The sequence below is a fragment of the Pangasianodon hypophthalmus genome, chromosome 13 (genome assembly GCF_027358585.1).
Source record: "Pangasianodon hypophthalmus isolate fPanHyp1 chromosome 13, fPanHyp1.pri, whole genome shotgun sequence".
In the NCBI taxonomy this organism is placed as follows: Eukaryota; Metazoa; Chordata; class Actinopteri; order Siluriformes; family Pangasiidae; genus Pangasianodon; species Pangasianodon hypophthalmus.
In genome coordinates this window covers 18,930,624-18,949,827 of record NC_069722.1, presented here as the reverse complement: position 1 = coordinate 18,949,827, position 19,204 = coordinate 18,930,624, and the positions used below count along the sequence as shown (strand labels likewise).

At 39.9% G+C, this 19,204-nt stretch overlaps 2 protein-coding genes across 3 annotated transcripts; one reads left to right on the top strand and one right to left on the bottom strand.

Moving 5' to 3' along the window:
* The first annotated feature begins 3,599 nt into the window (after nucleotides 1-3,599).
* Nucleotides 3,600-10,719, top strand: aldh3b1 (aldehyde dehydrogenase 3 family, member B1). Of its 2 annotated transcripts, none has more exons than XM_026916886.3 (11): nucleotides 3,600-3,739; nucleotides 4,212-4,352; nucleotides 5,771-5,943; nucleotides 6,017-6,127; nucleotides 6,350-6,470; nucleotides 6,769-6,854; nucleotides 6,976-7,057; nucleotides 7,187-7,579; nucleotides 7,944-8,110; nucleotides 9,743-9,842; nucleotides 10,099-10,719. In XM_026916886.3, exons 3-11 carry the CDS (start codon nucleotides 5,782-5,784, stop codon nucleotides 10,296-10,298), a joined length of 1,422 nt encoding a protein of 473 aa, XP_026772687.3. In that variant the 5' UTR covers nucleotides 3,600-3,739; nucleotides 4,212-4,352; nucleotides 5,771-5,781; the 3' UTR covers nucleotides 10,299-10,719. The 2 variants fall into 2 exon arrangements, with proteins under 2 accessions (XP_026772687.3, XP_034165883.2); XM_034309992.2 differs by lacking the exon at nucleotides 3,600-3,739 and adding an exon at nucleotides 3,996-4,129.
* Nucleotides 10,711-17,612, bottom strand: clpp (caseinolytic mitochondrial matrix peptidase proteolytic subunit). The gene is made up of 7 exons (XM_026916887.3): nucleotides 17,509-17,612; nucleotides 17,165-17,266; nucleotides 14,870-14,941; nucleotides 14,656-14,752; nucleotides 12,103-12,290; nucleotides 11,914-12,019; nucleotides 10,711-11,230 (listed from the first exon to the last, which is right to left on the bottom strand). Exons 1-7 carry the CDS (start codon nucleotides 17,518-17,520, stop codon nucleotides 11,004-11,006), a joined length of 804 nt encoding a protein of 267 aa, XP_026772688.1. The 5' UTR covers nucleotides 17,521-17,612; the 3' UTR covers nucleotides 10,711-11,003.
* Between the last annotated feature and the right edge of the window lie 1,592 nt (nucleotides 17,613-19,204).

Below are 19,204 nucleotides of genomic sequence, written 5' to 3'. Positions count from 1 at the left end.
TTGTTCTCAAAAGTGAGCATGTGCCAATAATAGGTTTTCGTATTGTACGTTTTATCACGGTTTATGATGTCACTCGATTGTATTAGAGAAAAATTGCTTAAAGATTAGATCTTCAGTATGAAACGAAAGTTTGTGACATTAATATTAAACATACAAGTGATGATCGGCACATGCCTAGCAGAGAGCCTCGGGTTTAAATTAGTTTTGGAAAGTAAGTTTGCTGCTAACTGAACATGCCTCTGCTGTTTTTGTGTTGGTTATCTGTGAAACGCCTTTTTAGTCTCATAATCCTGAAGTGTGTGTGTGAGAGAAATGTCAGCTTCTTGGGGAACAGATAATGCACCCATCATAATGTGTTTTGTGCATGCACATACCTTAGCTAGTGGCTATGTTTATATTATATCGAGTGTCATGGCAGTGGGTCTTGAGGTTAACGCTGTATTCAACACACAGACGCACTACTGTAATTCACTTGTATCTCTGTGCCTGAGTGCGTGTGTGTGTGTGTTTAGGTGTTAAAATTTTCCACTGAGGTCTTAATGTCACGGTTATTATGCAAATATGCTCCACTGTGTGAATATCTTATCAGCAAAATGCGTTTTTGTTTTTCGTAGAGAAATGTTTCCCGGAAGAATCCAGGATGTTGATTATGTAGAATTATGCAACCTGCACAAAAGACTAAATCTAATTTAGTGCCTTTTTTTTTTTGTAATTTTGTATGTAGATGTTTTAAACGTTACATTTCCTGACTCATGTCACTGTAATCCTACTAAACTTGTAGAACTGAACTGCAGAACAGTGACCCTGCGCTCCATGTACAGTTTAATAATCTCTGCTTCCTCACTCCTTTTCAGCCTGTCAATAAACTACATCCCAACATCAGTTACATGTTCATATGGTTTGATTTATTCTGAGTTAGGGATGATGTGCTCCCCGTGTTTATAATCTTTTTTTTTTTTTAATTATTGTGACACAAAGGTGAATTATACAAAAAGCATTACAGCTGCAAGTATTCTGGGACATTTCTCTATCAGTTTTGCATATCTAGATCCAGTTATTTATTTATTTATTTATTTTTACCTATTCTTGTCATTGATTCTCAATTGGATTGAGGTGGCCATTCAAAAACATTAAGGTTCTTGGTTTTGAACCAATCACTGTAGCTCCAGCAGTCTCAACTCTCTGGCAGACAGGAACAGGTTTACTTGTAACTTGCCCTGTATTAGGCTCTATCCATCTTGCTATAACCCTGAGCAGTTTCCCTACTCCCTGCTGATGAAATGCATCCCCACAACATGATGCTGCCACCACCATGCTTCACTGTGGAGATAGTGTTCTTAGGGTCATGAGCAGTATTGGGATTCTGCCAAAAGTTAAAATACTCATCTCACCAGAGAATAATTTTCCACGTTTCCCAAGTCTCCATCATCCCTTTTGGTAAACTCCAAACAGGATTTCATGACTCTTGCATAACACCCATCGTTGTGGAGTATCCAGGCTATGGTTATCCTGTGAACAGCTTCTCCTATCTGAGTTCTCCAGAACTCAGAACAGCTTCTCTTCAGAGTTCCCTATGCTCGGTTGCTTCTTTGTCTAATCCCCTCCTAACTTGGTCACTGACTTTTGGTGGAGGACCTTGACTACTTGTGTTTGTGGACATCTAACCATCACACCCATATGTGGACCTCCCCAAACTGTTGCCACAAAGGTGGAAGCACATAATTGTATAGGATGTCTTTGTATGCTGTAGCATTACAATTTCCCTTCACTGGAACTAAGGAGCCCAAACCTGTTCCAGCATGACAGTGCCCCTGTGCACAATGCGAGCTCCATGAAAACATGGTTGAGAAGGTGTAGAAGAACTCGAGTGTCCTGCACAGATCCCTGACCTCAACCCCACTGAACATCTTTGGGATGAACTGGAACGCCGACTGCACCCCACCCTTGCCCGACATCGTTGCCTGACCTCACTAATGCTCTTGTGGCTGAATGATCATATCTCCACTGCCGTGCTCCAAAATCTAGTGGAAAGCCTTCCCAGAAGAGTGAAGTGTTTTATAACAGCAACGGAGGGACTAAGTCTGGAATGGGAAGCTCAAAAAGAACATAAGCACCATATGTTATGATCAGGGGTCCACAAACTTTTGGCTATATAGTGTAAAAATACTGTGATAAACTCTTCCAGGAATAGGTGTATTTACACTTCTGTGTAAACTCTAGAGACTGTTGTGTGTGAAAATCCCAGAAGATCAGCAGTTTCTGAAATACTCAAACCAGCCCATCTGGTACCAACAACCATGCCACAGTTAAAGTTACTGAGATCACATTTCCCCCATTCTTATGTTACCTGAAGCTCGTGACCTGTATCTGCATCTGTGAATATGCAATCGTAATGCTTTGTTTTCTATGTGTAAATAATTTGACACTCACCGGCCACTTTATTAGGAACACCTGTGCACGTGCTCATTCATGCAATTATCCAATCAGCCAATCATGCAGTTCATGCAATTATCCAATCAGCCAATCATGCAATTCATGCAATTATCTAATGAGCCAATCATGCAATTCATGCAATTATCCAATCAGCCAATCATGCAATTCATGCAATTATCTGATCAGCCAATCATGCAATTCGTGCAGTTATCCGGTCATCCAATCATGCAATTCAGGCAATTATCTAATGAGCCAATTATGCAATTCATGCAATTATCCAATCAGCCAATCATGTAATTCATGCAATTATCTGATCAGCCAATCATGCAATTCGTGCAATTATCCGGTCAGCCAATCATGCAATTCATGCAATTATCTAATGAGCCAATCATGCAATTCATGCAATTATCCAATCAGCCAATCATGCAATTCATGCAATTATCTGATCAGCCAATCATGCAATTCATGCAATTATCCAATCAGCCAATCATGCAATTCATGCAATTATCTGATCAGCCAATCATGCAATTCATGCATTTATCCAATCAGCCAATCATGTGGCAGCAGCATAATGCATAAAATCATGCAGCTACGGGTCAAGAGCTTCAGTTTGCATCAAACATCAGAATGGGGGCAAAAAGTTCAGAAGGTGCTGTCCAATCCAATGCAATTATCCAATAAGCCAATCATGCACTTCGTGCAATTATCCAGTCAGCCAGTCATGTAATTCATGCAATTATCCAATCAGCCAATCATGCAATTCATGCAATTATCTGATCAGCCAATCATGCAATTCATGCAATTATCCAGTCAGCCAATCATGCAATTCACGCAATTATCTAATCAGCCAATCATGCAATTATCCAATCAGCCAATCATGCAATTCGTGCAATTATCCAATCAGCCAATCATGCAATTCATGTAATTATCCAATCAGCCAATCGTGCAGTTCACGCAATTATCTAATCAGCCAATCATGCAATTCATGCAATTATCCAATTATCCAATCATGCAATCCATGCAATTATCCGATCAGCCAATCATGCAATTCACGCAATTATCCAATAAGCCGATCATGCAATTATCCAATCAGCCAATCATGTGGCAGCAGCATAATGCATAAAATCATGCAGCTACAGGTCAAGAGCTTCAGTTTGCATCAAACATCAGAATGGGGGTAGAAAGTGGTGAAAGTGCTGGTCTTCACACACAACACTCTCTAGTTAACACTCCTGTTAAACAAAATAATCATTTTCAACAGGCAGTTTGCTGTTTAAATCTGGCAGATGATAAAAGAAACAAACATGTGCGTGAATACAGTGAAGTATAGTATTTAAATAAATGGTACAGCTGTATCAGCTCTTTCTCTCACTGTATTTGAGGGAAAATAAAGAAAATGCACCTCACAACTCGACTAAATCCAGAAAGGCATCTGAAACGCTAGGTTTTCCGAATACTGCTGTATTGACAAGACGGAAAATTTGGTTGCTATATAAATAAAACAGTTGATTTCTGGTTTATTGTAATGTTTATTGTAATGAATCTGCACCTGTTTTTTCAGGGTAACAGCGCGTGATGTTTATGACCTGCGCGTGCACCGTGGTTTTACTGTGTGTTTTTATGGAACAGGAGAAATGTTTGGACTGTTTTTTGTTTGTTTTGTTTTGTCTGTTTTAATGTGAATTTGTTTGCTGAGGTAAAAAAGCCTCTGTTCTTCGCTCATACAACAAACTTGACAAACTTGTTTTTTCTTCTTCTTCTTCTTCTTCTCTCCTCAGGCACTGACACCCGGAAACACCTCAGGACTGAAACCGGCGGTTTGGTTTTAACAGCAACAGAGAGAGAGAGAGAGAGAGAGAGAGAAAGAGCACTGATTTTACCAAAGCTTCACAAAATAGACTCTAGGATTTTATCCAAGTGTAAGTACGAACACGTTTTCACTTCATAAAACTTTTTTTTTTAAACTGTATTTGATGTCAACGCGTCTGTTTCCGGTTCGCGTGAAACCTGACTTTATAGTTTAGCTCACATGCTGTGAGAAGAGCGTTTTATGAAGACAGTTAGAAATGAAGACGGTTAGCTGTCCACTGTCATTACAGTCAGAACATTTCCTCCATTTTAGAAAGGTTCTCAAAACATAGCCTTGATTTGTGCCTCCCTGGTTAAGTCTTGAGAACCTTTCTAAAATGGAGAAACTGTTCCAGCACTGTGTTTGTGAAAGCTTTCTTGGAACAGCTGGTCAGACATGTCAACATGGTAGCACATGAAATTATTAGCACCTTACAGGATCTTAAAGGATTCCAATAAGGTATATTGTCAAAAGTATGTGGACACCTCATCATCACAATCATATGTGCTTGTTTAACATCCCATTCCAGAGTTTGTCCCACTCTTCTGGGAAGGCTTTCCACTAGATTTTGGAGCGTGGCTGTGGGGATTTGTGCTCAAGCACCCACAAGACCATTAGTGAAGTTTGGTATTGGTATCGATGTCTGGGATGTGGTCGGCGTTCCAGGTTCATTCTGAAGGTGTTCAGAGCTTGGTGCAGACGACTTGAGTTCTAACACCAACCTTGGCAAACTTTGCTGTTATGGACCTCATGTTGTGCACAGGGGGATTGTCATGCTGGGACATTTTTGGTCTAGGCTCCTTAGTTCCAGTGGAGGTTAATCTTAAAGCGACAGCATACAAACAAACATGGTTAGAGAGTTGGACTTGTAACCCGAAGGTTGTGGGTTCGAGTCTCAGGTCCGGCAGGGATTGTAGGTGGGGGAAGTGAATGGCCAGTGCTCTCTTCCACCCTCAATACCACGACTGAGGAGCAAGGCACTGAACCCCCAACTGCTCCCCGGGTGCCGCAGCAAAAAAGGCTGCCCACTGCTCCGGGTGTGTGTTCAATACTATGTGTGTGTGTGCGCACTTGGATGGGTTAAATGCAGAGCACGAATTCTGAGTATGTGACCATACTTGGCCACACGTCACTTCACTTTTTAATTCGAGATGTTCATGTTTACGTACGTACCAATATACAATCTGACACATGAATAACCAAGGATAACCAAAGGAGCCTCACATCTCAGACACACTGCAAAACCTAGGGAGATGTTTGGCCACAGATACTCAGGTCCAGGGAGACCTTTTCAGAAAGTGAACTGGAAACCTGAATTCTGAAATTATTCGTAATTCCTTTTGAAGCAGTTAAGTAAGTTCTCGGTGTTGGTGGTGTAGAAAAGATGTAGCGTTCACATTTCACAGATTCTTAGATCTGGTCATAACACACAAGATTGTTTAGAAAGTTCAAGCTCACTTTGTCTTCCACTGGTTTTCTCTTTCCAAGGTGTTCTTGAAATGGAAAGTCAGAAGCAGGTGATTGAGAGACTGAGGGCTGCGTTCCGGTCCAACATGACCGTTCCCCTTCATTTCCGTCTCACTCAGCTGGAAGCTCTGCTGTCTTTACTAGAGGACAATGAGGCACAGATCTTAGAGGCACTGCATAAAGACCTCACCAAGGTACATGCACACCATGCCTACACTTTCTAATGGCCTCCCTAGTCCACCGTAATCACCTCTGTTGTTTCTGCAGCCCAAGTTTGAGGCAGTGCTGTCAGAAATCGACATGGTGGCCAATGAGATTCGTTATACCATCTGTAACTTGGAAACCTGGTTGCAGCCAAGCTATGTGGGAAAAAACTTGGTAAGTATTGTGCAGGGTGTAACTTATGAGTGACGGATTTTGCTTCTCCTTTTGTTTTGTTTTTTTCCATTCAAACAAGTGCCAAAACTAGAGAATCAAGCAAATTGTGAAATGCTTCCCTCATGACCAAGTTGGATATATTCCAAGTGCTGTTACACAGCATTAAGTACATTAGCAACACCTCTATTATTCTCTCTCTCGTTTACTTTACTTGTGTTTTAGGCAACAAAACTAGATGATTGCTTTGTACGCAGAGAACCTTTAGGGGTTGTTTTGATAATCGGCGCATGGAACTATCCTCTCCAGCTCATTTTAGCACCACTGATTGGTGCTATTGCTGCAGGTAGCCATACACACCTTCATGACCCCTTTTTCAGGATAACAAATGACAAAATTGTGTCTCTCTTTCCTAGAAGTTGTAAAGATTATAAAGGGAAACTCTCTTTCAAATATTTTTTCAGGGGAAAATTACATTTACATTTATTAATTTAGCAGATACTTATATAGAAAGTGACATACAATTGAGCTTAGCAGTTAAGGGTTAAAAGCCTCTAGTGATCTTTGGTTTCTTGATCAGAACCTTAACCACTGAGCCACCAAGGCTTTTCTTATGCATTTAATAAATGTATGTTATTGTGTAGGCAACTGTGCTGTTCTGAAGCCTTCAGAAATCAGTCAAGCAACTGAGCGACTCCTCTCAGAGCTAATACCAAAGTACCTGTCTCAGGTAATGCTGTTTTCTTTTTAATTGTCTTATACCTATACTTATACTCTTATAATTGCTTTAACTCTCTGTACAACTGTCCTGTTTGTTATGTGACTCTGAACTTTTTCAAATGGTCGGTCAGGAGTGCTTCGCTGTTATTTGTGGAGGAGCAGAGGAAACCAAATTATTGTTGCAGAACAGATTTGATCACATTTTCTACACAGGTAGGTGGGAGCGACTTGAAGACAGATGTTTTATTATTATTATTATTTTTTTTTTTTTTACTGTTAGACTGATGTCATTGTCACTGACTGCTTTCTCCTTTCCCTTAAATCCACTTGACTTTTGATCAGGCTCTCAGGCGGTGGCACGGAGCATCCTGCAGGCAGCCGCAGTGCACCTCACCCCCGTCACGCTGGAGCTGGGCGGAAAATGCCCGTGCCTCATTTACGGCGGCATAGACATCAAGGCTGCTGCAAAGAGGCTTGTATGGGCCAAGTTTTTCAATGCAGGGCAGAGCTGTGTGGCACCAGATTATGTCCTGTGCACAGCAGAGATGCGAGATGCACTGATTCCCGGGATTGTAGAAGCATTGGAGAGCTTCTACGGGCCTCGGATTCAGGAGAGCCCAGACTATGGCCGAATTGTCACAGATAGACACTGGAACAGACTCATGGAGCTCCTGGGGAAGTCTCAAGGAAAGGTGGTTATAGGTGGAGAAGGCGTGAAAGACGACAAATACATTGGTGAGGAAATATGAGATGGGGAGTGTGGAAATAGTTGTTTCTCTAATTTATACCTTTGTTTGCAGTCATGGTTTGTTGATTTTATTTATATGATTCTCAGAAAATTGATTGAGGCAGGCCCTTAATTGTAAAGGAAATTACATAGTTTATAAAGTAGACAGCAGCAATGGAATCATAAAACATAGACACTACTAGAAAAGGTAAATAGAAAAAACATCACCTGAAACATTTCAGACACAGCTAGATTTGTACTGGCTGTGAGCTGCTCTACAGTTTTAAGTAATTACACAAAGTTGTTTTATTTTCCCCATCCTAATTTTACTGCTGTACTGTCCTATTTGTCCTCCCGTCTTCCTCTCTCCAGATCCCACAGTGATTGTGGACTTGACAGAATCGGACGCTCTAATGCAAGAGGAAATTTTTGGCCCCATTCTTCCCATCCTCACTGTGGAGTCTATAGAGCAAGGCATCCGTTTCATCAATGAGAGAGAGAAGCCATTGGCGCTCTATGTTTTTTCTGATCAGTCTCAGGTAGGAAGCCAGGAAGCTACAAAACCTTTTAACTGAATATAAGAGATGAAAAAAGGAGGGATGAAAAATTCAGCTTATTACCCAGATATACAGCCAGTTGGCAGTTTATTAGAGAAAGGTGCCATATACCTACCTTTATTAGCTACCATACGGGTGCACTTTGTAGGTATACAATAGGTACAACTGACAGTTACTGCCCATCTATTGTTTAAAGCAGCAGTGCCACTGAGAGAAAAAAATCTTAGATGTGCATGATGCACTACTGTGCCTCATTGCTGTGCAAATGATCCACAATCCAAATAATATCTGCTCAGCAGTAGTCCCTTTTCACTAATGGAAGGTGACAGAGGAAGGCTGATAAATTGTGCAATATGGAAAGAGTACCTGATAAAATAGCCAATGACTAGAAAACTGGAAACTGTGTATAATTGAGGCCAAAAGTTTACATACACCTAGACTAAAGATATTCAATCTCAGTTTTTCACAACTCCACACATTACGATTCATTTCTTTTGGCAAGGCAATTATCTGCTTTGTTCACATCAGAGGTCAGTTTAAAACACTCAATTAGAGACAGATTTATTTTAGCTTGAATTCACTGTATCAGAATTCCAGTGGGTCCAAAGTTTACCAAGTTGACTGTCTCTTTAAACAGTCTGGAATTGATGTAATGAATATTAGAAGCTTTTGATTGGCTGATTGTCATAATTAGGCGTTAATGGAAGTGCACATGCGGTCGTAAAAGGGCTTACCTTTAGAGACAGTGCCTTTTTGCCCTTGATGCCATGGGAAAATCCAAGCAACTCAGCCAAGACCCTACACAAGTCCTGTTCCTTTATAGGAGTAAAGTAAACAAAATATAAAAATATAAAAGATATTGACACTGCATCGTTCAGGTAAGAACTGCATATTGTGGTCCAAAAGGTTCAACTGAATCCCAAGACATCAACAAAGGAACTGGTGAAAGAGTACTACATTGCCATGCCTTGAAAGGCAACTGTGCAAGGAAGAAGCCGCTACTCTAAGACCAGCATAAAAAAGGAGGAGTGCTCTCTGGTCTATGTATGGAGGAAAACGGGTGTCTTTTAATCCAAAAGAACAACATCCCAACTGTGCAGCATGGGAGTGGCAGTATCATGTCTGGGGCTGTTTTGTAGGAAAAGGAACTGGTGCACATCCATAAAAGGTACCATGAGGAAGGATGATTATCTAGAAATGTTGAAGCAAAACCTCAAGACATGAGCGAGAAAGTTAAAACCTGGTTGCAACTGGGTCTTCCAGCAGGACGATGATCCTAAGCATATCTCCATTTGTAACAAAATGGCTTAATGGGCAATGGACTTGAAAAGCGTGTTTGAACAAGGAGGCGCACAAACCTGACTGAGTTACACCAGTTCTGTCAGGAGAAATGAGCTAAAATTGTGAGAAGCTTGGGGAATGATACCCCAAGAATGATTCAAGTTCAAGCTTGCAGTAATGTATGTGATAACAGGGACTAAGTTGCTTCGAGGAAGTTCCACAACTTTAAATGTAACTATAAATTGATTTTAAAAAATGTAAATTGCCAAATTGCTGTGGTGTAAGAGGAATAAAACAATTGTTACTTGAAAATAATCAACTTTTTATTCCCAGGTGGTGAAGACAGTATTAGAGCAAACCACCAGTGGAGGGTTTTGTTCAAATGATGGAATAGTTCACATGACACTTCCTGGTTTGCCTTTTGGAGGAGTAGGTAAGTGCGCAACTGTGTCGTAGACCACAATGTATCAATTATGCTGTATCTTTATCCTTATGTTTTGTTTTGGATTTTCATAGACCCAGGCAATTGCTTTAGATTTTATGGTGATTTTATGGTTTATAATTGTAAATTTGTATTAAAATATTCAGTATATCTATCATTTATATTATTAGCTATATAAATTGAGCTACATGAAAAGTTTAATGTTTGCTGAATAATTTCTAGCATTCTTCCCAACTGGCATGTTCAGGTGCAAGTGGGATGGGCAGTTATCACGGCCGCTGGGGTTTTGAGACTTTCAGCCACAGACGGGCGTGTATGCTGCGAGGCTGGGGACTCGAGCGCATCAGCATGTTACGGTATCCACCATACCAAGAGACGAGCCTGGGCTGGCTGCGCTGGGCCACGCAAACCAAAAAGAAGGGCTGGGGAGGATGCAGTGTCATGTGACTTTTGTCCTGTTTGCTGTATGGCTTTTAACAGTAACTCATTTTCTTGCTTGGTCAGTGGTAAGAAAGCAAGCACACAAGAACAATGCAAGAAATGAATGCTATGCTGTATCCTGTGGAGTTAAAATTATACTTTTTCTTTCTTCTCTTAGTTAAAACACTACTTTCTACTAGATAACAGTCTTTCAATGGTAAGGCACACTGCATTACTGTGTTACAAATATGGAACTGCAGTCAGGATATTTGTGTCCCATTTACTGTCCCAATTAAAGTAAATGTTACATATATTCAAACTAATGTTACATATAGCAACATGTAAATAATCAAAGTACATGAGTTTACATTTGTGCCCTTGTGTGTTATACGGTTAAATTTCAATTATCCTTAAAAATAAAACACAATAAAAATAAAAATACACTTCAGGTGGTGTTTTTATTGGTGATCCTGACTAGTAAAATCACAAGGCTTTTTGTACATCACATATGAGTAAGACAAAGTGCCATATTGTTATATACTTGTCCGTAATGTTTTGACTTCATTTTGTCAATCGTTCCTGTCCCAGGATGAGGCTTGCTCAGTACAGTGTGATACACACAACACAGGCTCACATTTGGATATCAGAGAGGAACAAGTGTACTCTAATATCCTATCCCATTGTAAGAGACAGTACCAGTGGCTGAGCCTGATCACGGACCGCTCTTCCATGTCACGGTTCAGGTTTGTAAGAAGAAGGTGGACTGGCCCCAGACTGGGCCAGCTCTGAGACTGAGGGCTGGGAGGGGGAAGAGGGGCTGGCTGAGGTGGTTGGTTCCTTCTGGACCAGCTCTGGCTCATCCTGCCCAGCCTGGGGAGGGTGGACCAGGACCCTGTCAATAATCCCAAAGTCTTGAGCCTCCATGGGACTCATGTATCGGTCTCTCTCCATCACGCTCTCTGGGGGGAAGAACAAATGACCAAAGCAAATCTCTCAGGTAAATGTGTCTGAAAAATCATTCAGGATGTTATTAAATGACTAGTAGTAGTATGTCATGGCATCAAGACTTTTTCAGCAGAACTGATGAAGCTCAATGCATCTTGAATTTGGCCTCTCATTATAAAGCACATCTACTCGCATGTCTGCTTGACTTACTAATGAATAGAAGATAAATACAGTGCCTTGCATCAGTTCACCCCCTTGAACTGTTCCAGTTTTTGTAGTGTAATAACCTGGAACTGAAATGGAATTATCTGGGATAATACGTAAACTATGGAAGAGTGGCAAGAAGAAAGCCATTACTGGGGGAAAAAAATCTTTGCTCTGATGAGACCAAAATTTTAATTTTTGGCCTTGGCACAAAGCACTATGTTTGCTGGAATTCTCATCACCCTGAGCACAGCATCCCCACAGTGACTTCCCCAAAATGGGCAAAAATGTCAGGATCCAGATTGAGCTGATTGAGACATACTCCAGAAAACTTGCAACTGTAACTGTAAATACTGTGGGTGTCCTAAGCAGTAAATTTCTCTTTACACTTAGGCCTCACAGGTCCTGGGATATATATATTTTTTTATTTTCAGTATACAGTACAGTAAGCATAAGCTGGATATTCTATAAGCCTGCTTTACAAAAACAGTACCTATAGTTTCCAGAGGCTGTCCTGTATGTTTACAGTAGATGTTGTTAATCTGTCTCTTAAGCTTGAGAATCTCCTCGGCCTGGATGGCGATGTCTGTTGCTTGTCCCTGAAATCATCAATCAGAGATGTTTAAGATGCTCCCAAAAACTAACAATAAAAACACAGTACAAATCCTGTGGTTTTTCTTACCCTGGCCCCTCCCGAAGGCTGGTGCACCATTATGCGGGCGTTGGGCAGTGAGTGCCTCATACCCGCAGTGCCTGCAGCCAGCAGTAAGCTGCCCATGCTAGCAGCCTGGCCTACACACCATGTAGAGATCGGGTTGAGGATGTACTGCATAGTGTCATAGATTGCCAGCCCTGCTGTAACCACACCACCTGCATGTAAATGAGAGAAATAAGATAAACAAGTAGAACACAAAGTCAAAAAGTCTGGTTCTTCTTGTTCCTAATTTGCCTTAAAAATGCTTCAAACAGGAAGGAAGAACTAATGAAGAACTAAAACTATTTCACACATCTGACCTTGCTGTGATCTTGACTCTGTTTGGATCAATTCCAAAATTTAATCTGTTTGTCTGCTGGTTAGAATGATAATTCCAAATGAATCCTACAAACATTCAACCACTCATTCTTGAGATACTGCGCTAACGAGAACCCGAAAACCACCGCCTAGTAGCTCAGGCAAAAAAAAAAAAAAAGAAAGAGTCATGCTTACAGAACTTAAAAGGGTGTAAGCATTACTGATGTGTTCCTGGAAAACTATAATTTGAGCAGAATGAAATATTTATTTCCAGGTCCACTTTTTTTGGTTTTCTTTTATGAAATGGTCCATCCATCCAAATGACTTATACTATAGCTAAGTGCAAAGGTTTGCTTCCCCATGGTCTTTAAATGTGGGGAAGAAGTAAATATACTTCTAATCTGGAATGATAAATAAGAAACCAGTTTAAATACGTGGCTGCAATGTGTCTACTTAAAGGCGCTTTAATTACTAGCTTGCTAGCTGTGTGCCTTCTTCATGCAGCGATAATCATCATTGATCAAATTGTTGGTCATGTGCCATAACAAAATTAGGTTGTAAATGGTCTAAATTCTAGCTGTCAAATAATCTGAGACACATGCGCCATTATTTACACTGTAGAGATGGCAGTGGACAAAATTAGCGAACTAAACAAAAGTTGCTGAATGAATTTAATGTATTGAATGTAATAGTGAACAGCGATCAGCCGAGTGAAGAGCAAAGATCAGGCTCCTGTTCTTCAAATGCTGTGACTGACTTTTACCTCAGCTGATCAAAATGATTACATGTTTCCCATCACAAGCGTATAATCTTTGCTAAATTGAGTGGTCATATGTATTACACATGTACAGTTGAGGTCAAAAGTTTACATCCCGCTTTCAGAATCTGCAAAATGTTCATTATTTTACCAAAATAAGAGCGATCATACAAAATGCATGTTATTGTTTATTTAGTGCTGACCTGAATAAGATATTTCACATAAAAGATGTTTACATATAGTCCACAAGAGAAAATAATAGCTGAATTTATAAAAATGACCCTGTTCAAAAGTTTACATCCCCTTGATTCTTAATACTGTGTTGTTACCTGAATGATCCACAGCTGTGTTTTTTTGTTTACTGATGGTTGATCAAGAGTCCCTTGTTTGTCCTGAACAGTTAAACTGCCTGCTGTTCTTCAGAAAAATCCTTCAGGTCCCACAAATTCTTTGGTTTTCCAGCATTTTTGTACATTTGAACCCTTTCCAACAATGACTGTATGATTTTGAGATCCATCTTTACACACTGAGGACAACTGAGGGACTCGTATGCAACTATTACAGAAGGTTCAAACGTTCACTGATGCTCCAGAAGGAAAAACCATCCATTAAGAGCCGGGGGGTGAAAACTTTTGAACAGAATGGAGATGTGTACATTTTTCTTATTTTGCCTAAATATCATGTTTTTTCATTTAGTACTGCCCTTCAGAGGCTACAGAAGATAGTTACATGTTTCCCAGAAGACAAAATAAGTTAAATTTACCCTGATCTTCAAATTCAAAAAGTTTTCACCTATTAAGTTTTCAACTATTATTTTCTCTTGTGGACTATATGTAAACATCTTTTATGTGAAATATCTTATTCAGGTCAGCACTAAATAAACAATAACATGCAATTTGTATGATCTCTCTTATTTTGCTAAAATAATTTTGAAAGATTCTGAAAGGGGGATGTAAACTTTTGACCTCAACTGTATTTTGTATTACAGGGGTAAAGTTAAATGTCAAATGAAATGCTAATTAAATCAATATAGAGCAGTTTAGAAAATAAGTGTGTAGGTGTTGAAATGAAATTTTTTTTTTCCACTTCTGGAGGAAACGAGACTGAATAATACTAGAACTTTATGTGCAAAAGAGAAACAAATTTCAGTTCAGGAAAGCCCGTAGTTTTCAAAACTTTATGTAGTAGAAAATGTCCACATTTCACATTGTGAAGGGTTTTCACAGGCTGCCACACAATATAACATCCACAATCCAAATTTAAACTTCTGCACCATTTTGTTTTTTTACTATTAATATTTTAACATGTACTATTTGGCCATTATGTTACATACAAAGAAAGAAGGTCTGTGAAACCTAACACGCTAAATGTCACTGGTATGAATGATTTTATCTTTGTTTTGTCGTTAGGGTATGCAAACTTTTGCACTCGACTGTACATATACAGACAACTAAAGAGTCTCTCACCGGGACTGTTGATGTACATGTGAATAGGCTTGTTGTTGCTCTCTGACTGAAGGAAAAGCAGCTGTGCGATCACCAGACTTGCCACCGAGTCGTCAATCTAAAAGCAGAGACAGAACAAAGAGTAGACAAATGAGATTAGGAGAGATTTTTTTTTTTTTTTTTTTTTTTTAAACAAGAATCCTTCTTACGTAATGTAATCTTTGGAGATACTTACTGGACCCATTACACAGATTATTCTCTCCCTCAAAAGGCGTGAGTAAATATCGTAGGCACGTTCCCCTCGGCCCTGAGAAAAAAATAGTGGTGATAGAAAGAGATGATGCTTGATCTAAAAGAAATGTGACTGATCTAAAACAAATACTTTTATATATACAGCAGAACTCATTTAAAGGTAAGGAGGAACTTGGAGTTGAGGAGGCCATCCGGGTTTCCCTGAGTAGAAATTCCGAGTTGAAGGAGCGTTTTCTTTGGGTTTTCCTGGCTGGAGGTCGAGATTTACGAGTTACAACCTGTAGCTGAATGCAGCAAGCATTATCCCTCACTACATCTCTGTCTAAAGAGAGTGATGCAGCAGTGCTTTAGTCTTTAGTCTGTCCACCTCTCTCACCTCCTCATCTGTACACTCTGCTCAGTCGAACGAATCGACATCTCTGGAAAATGGCAAGTAACAAAAAAAAGAAGCACTTTCTCTTTTGTTTTTAGGAGCTAACAGTGCAATCTGACTTCTATACCTTATGTTTGAGATCATTTACATTTTTTTTCTCCTATTGCCATTGTAACTGCACTAACAAACGTCCTCCTGGGACATCAGCGCAGCACACAACCACTAACTTCTAACAGGAATAACAAAACATACAGCACCAACCAACAAATTAGAGCCACAATCATGAAGCACATCACAAATATTTCAGCATAAATACACCGATCAGCCATAACAGTAAAACCACTGACAGGTGAAGTGAATTACATTGATTATCTCGTTACAGTGGCACCTGCAAAGTGGTGGGATATATTATGCAGCAAGTGTATAGTCAGTTCTTGAAGTTGATGTCTTAGAAGTAGGAAAAATGGGCAAGCGTAAGGATCTGAGAATTGTGGCGGCTAGACAACTGGGTCAGAGCATCTCCAAAATGGCAGGTCTTGTGGGGTGTTCCCGGTATGCAGTGGTTAGTATCTACCAAAAGTGGTCCAAGGAAGGACAACCGGTGAACCTGGAGCAATGGAAGAAGGTGGCCTGGTGTGATCTATCACGTTTTCTTTTACATCATGTGGACGGCCGGGTGCGTGTGCGTCGCTTACCTGGTGAAGAGATGACACCATTATGCACTATGAGAAGAAGGCAAGCTGGCGGAGTAAGTGTGATGCTCTGGGCAATGTTCTGCTGGAAACCCTGGGTCCTGGCATTCATGCAAATGTTCCTTTGACACATACCACCTACCTAAACATTGTTGCAGACCAAGTACACCCCTTCATGGCAACGGTATTCCCTAATGGCAGTGGCCTCTTTCAGCAGGATAATGCGCCCTGCCACACTGCAAAAATTGTTCAGGAATGGTTTGAGGAACATGACAAACAGTTCAAGGTGTTGACTTGGCCTTCAAATTCCCCAGATCTCAATCCGATTGAGCATCTGTGGGATTTGCTGGACAAAGAAGTCCAATCCATGGAGGCCTCACAACTTACAGGACTTAAAGGATCTGCTGCTATGTCTTGATGCCAGATACCACAGCACACCTTCAGAGGTCTTGTGGAGTCCTTGCCTGGAAGTTACAGGTCAGAGCTGTTTTGGTGGCACAAGGGGGACCTACACAATATTAGGCAGGTAGTTTTAATGTTATGGCTGATCAGTGTATATATAACGTGTTTCAGGATGGACTTTTTCTTTAAAGTGTGGTTTACAATGTGTTTGGAAAACTGGGCACATTTGAAATGTCTAGTACTAGTAACAAGAATGGCCTGAGTTGTGGGAAAAAGTCCTGTTTCCTGATGTGACACCAGTGCCAGATCCTGACACACTTCCCCTACTGTGGCTCCTCTCACTCCTCAGACCTGCCCGATTCATCCTGAAGATCTACATCTGTTTAGAGCTTTCTGCAATTTTTTTCTGCGACTCACTTTTGGCTGTTGTGGATGATCCCCTACAGATACCCTAAAAAATTGCTGTGGATAAGCTTTCTTCATTGGATAATCTTACCTGAATACTGTAGACGTCTACCTAAGAACTGCTGCTGTAATCATTAAGACCCTGACGCTCATACCGAACATCATTTCAACACACTTAGTTCCCATGTCCCCCAGAAGAGGATGAGTTCCTGTCAAGGTTTTCTTCCTCATGGCTTCTCAGAGAGTTCTTCCTTGGCACCCTGACCTCTGACTAGCTCATTAGGCATCTACATTTACATCCGGATTTCTGTAAAGCTGCTTTGGGTCAAACTTTTAAGACATTTAAGCAGACATTTCAGGCTCAGGCCATGTGAGTAGTTAGTAGTTTAGGCTGAAAGAGACTTACTGTCTGTTCTATAACGATGGGGATGAGAGGATTTCTCCACGACGCACTGTGATGAAATGAATGCTTGCTCTTCAGTGCAGATACACTACACTGTAACACTCTCTGAAAAACACAGGCACCACACAGGGACATTTCAGGACACGGTTTTGATAATGATGTCTGTACACATGTATTTGTGTAACTGCAACTGTCGTTAAAACGCATGTCTCGTTATAGCATTGCTGCTACAGCACATTAAAGACAAACGCATAAGCTAGCGCTTTAAACAAATAAAATATCTAGATATACGATTATTTAGACTGTGACATACTCATATATTTATAATACGTTTATACTTTACTCACTCGTAACAACATGATGTTTATAAAGTACAAAACCTCTCCTTTTGACCCAACCGCCTGCCCCGGATGTAGTTCTTTTGACCTGTCACGTGATGACGCAAAGTCTGACCGCTAGATGGCACTATGGAGTAATGCTGAGCCAACGTGCTGTACTACGCATGCGCACAGCAATCCGAGACACTATGATGATTTCACAAATTTTCTCAAATAAATAAATAATTTAATTTAATTTAATTTAATTTAATTTAATTTTTAAATATATATATATTTTAATGTCCACCCAGTGAATTCTTACAAAGAAACAAAGATTTGGAACTGAAGTCAGAAAATGTGTATTTTGTGGCAAACTGAAACTACTGCTCATTTATTCTTCCACTGTATGTATACAGATACTTTATGGTTTGATATTCAAGATTGACTTTACACAAAGGTTCCTCATCTTAGAAACTTTTCTCAAAAGGACATTGTTTATGGACTCGTTATGAACAATAACAAAGATGACTTTCTGGATAATAACATTCTTACTCTGGGAAAATTTTATACACACAAATCAAAATGAAACCTAGGTTTTGTGTATTTTATAATGGGTTTCTTTCTTATACAAAAGCCTTTAAGGTGATGAAAAATAAACATTGCAATAAAACTTTTTAGCATAATAGAAGAATATTATTTCCAAAAAAAAAAAAAAAATCCCTAGCCCATTAAATTAATTAATTTATTAATTTTTCTCTCTCGTTTGATTTGTCCTTTTATGCACCTGATCCTACCGTTCCGATATAAAGAATGTATTGCTGTTGCAATGTTGTTTGTACATGACAATTGTTCAATAAAAAAAAAAAAAAACTATGCGTACGCAAGATTATGGAACGCCATGCAGTTCAAAAATACACAATTTTCTTTTGGTAACAAAGCACAAATAACGTGTTGTCAACGTGTGAAAAAAGTCAACACTTTGCACTATTTAACGTGTTGTTTACATGTCAAAAAATAAATAAATCACGTATTTTTGAACTGCGTGGCCTTCCATACAAAATGGCCACCGCACGTATCCTGCTTCGCTTGTGCATGCTCTCAGAAATGAACGAAATGAACCATGTGACACTTGCTGCCTCTCAATTCGCCTACTTATACTATGCACTAAAAGTATGTACTCTTTTTGTGACGAAGAAGTACATAATTTTGAGCGTGTAGCAAAATAGTATGAAAGTACTTGGACATACTAACGTAGTGTAACGGAAGAGCACATTGTCACTGTAAACAAACTCCTTGTTGCATTTCAGCTTCTTTCATTCATTATTCCTTATATAATTTATACTATTTCATTTCCCATTCCATTGATTTATTTGTCCGCACTTCATTTACACCTCTCTAAAATGCGTCCTTGAATTTGGCGAAACGAACTGTCGCAAAACTCCTCCTCCCGCACGCAAAGAGTTTCAATATAAAACAAAAAAATTGTTCACACTTTTCGTTCCACACTTCAGAAATCTACCGGAAATAGTAGACCATCCGGGTACCTCTGGGAAACTCATATCAACACAGTATGATTTGGGACACACTAATTCTAATCTCGGATACTATTTAGGACGGATAGTAAGCGAATTGAGACGCAGCATCGCCTTGGTCTGCTTCGTCGTTGATTAGTTTCCTGTGACAGCACACCCCACGAGTGTTTTAGTCCTTCCTTATTGGAAATACA

Excerpts from the sequence above, each read along its gene's own strand:
- aldh3b1 (XM_026916886.3), top strand. The coding sequence starts at position 5,782 with ATGGAAAGTCAGAAGCAGGTGATTGAGAGACTGAGGGCTGCGTTCCGG. Across the intron at positions 5,944-6,016 it reads TGCATAAAGACCTCACCAAG|CCCAAGTTTGAGGCAGTGCT; the intron begins GTACATGCACAC and ends TTGTTTCTGCAG. Across the intron at positions 6,471-6,768 it reads GATTGGTGCTATTGCTGCAG|GCAACTGTGCTGTTCTGAAG; the intron begins GTAGCCATACAC and ends GTTATTGTGTAG.
- clpp (XM_026916887.3), bottom strand. Across the intron at positions 14,942-17,164 it reads CCATCGTTATAGAACAGACA|GGCCGAGGGGAACGTGCCTA; the intron begins GTAAGTCTCTTT and ends TTTTTTTCTCAG. Across the intron at positions 12,020-12,102 it reads AGCCTTCGGGAGGGGCCAGG|GGACAAGCAACAGACATCGC; the intron begins GTAAGAAAAACC and ends TGATGATTTCAG.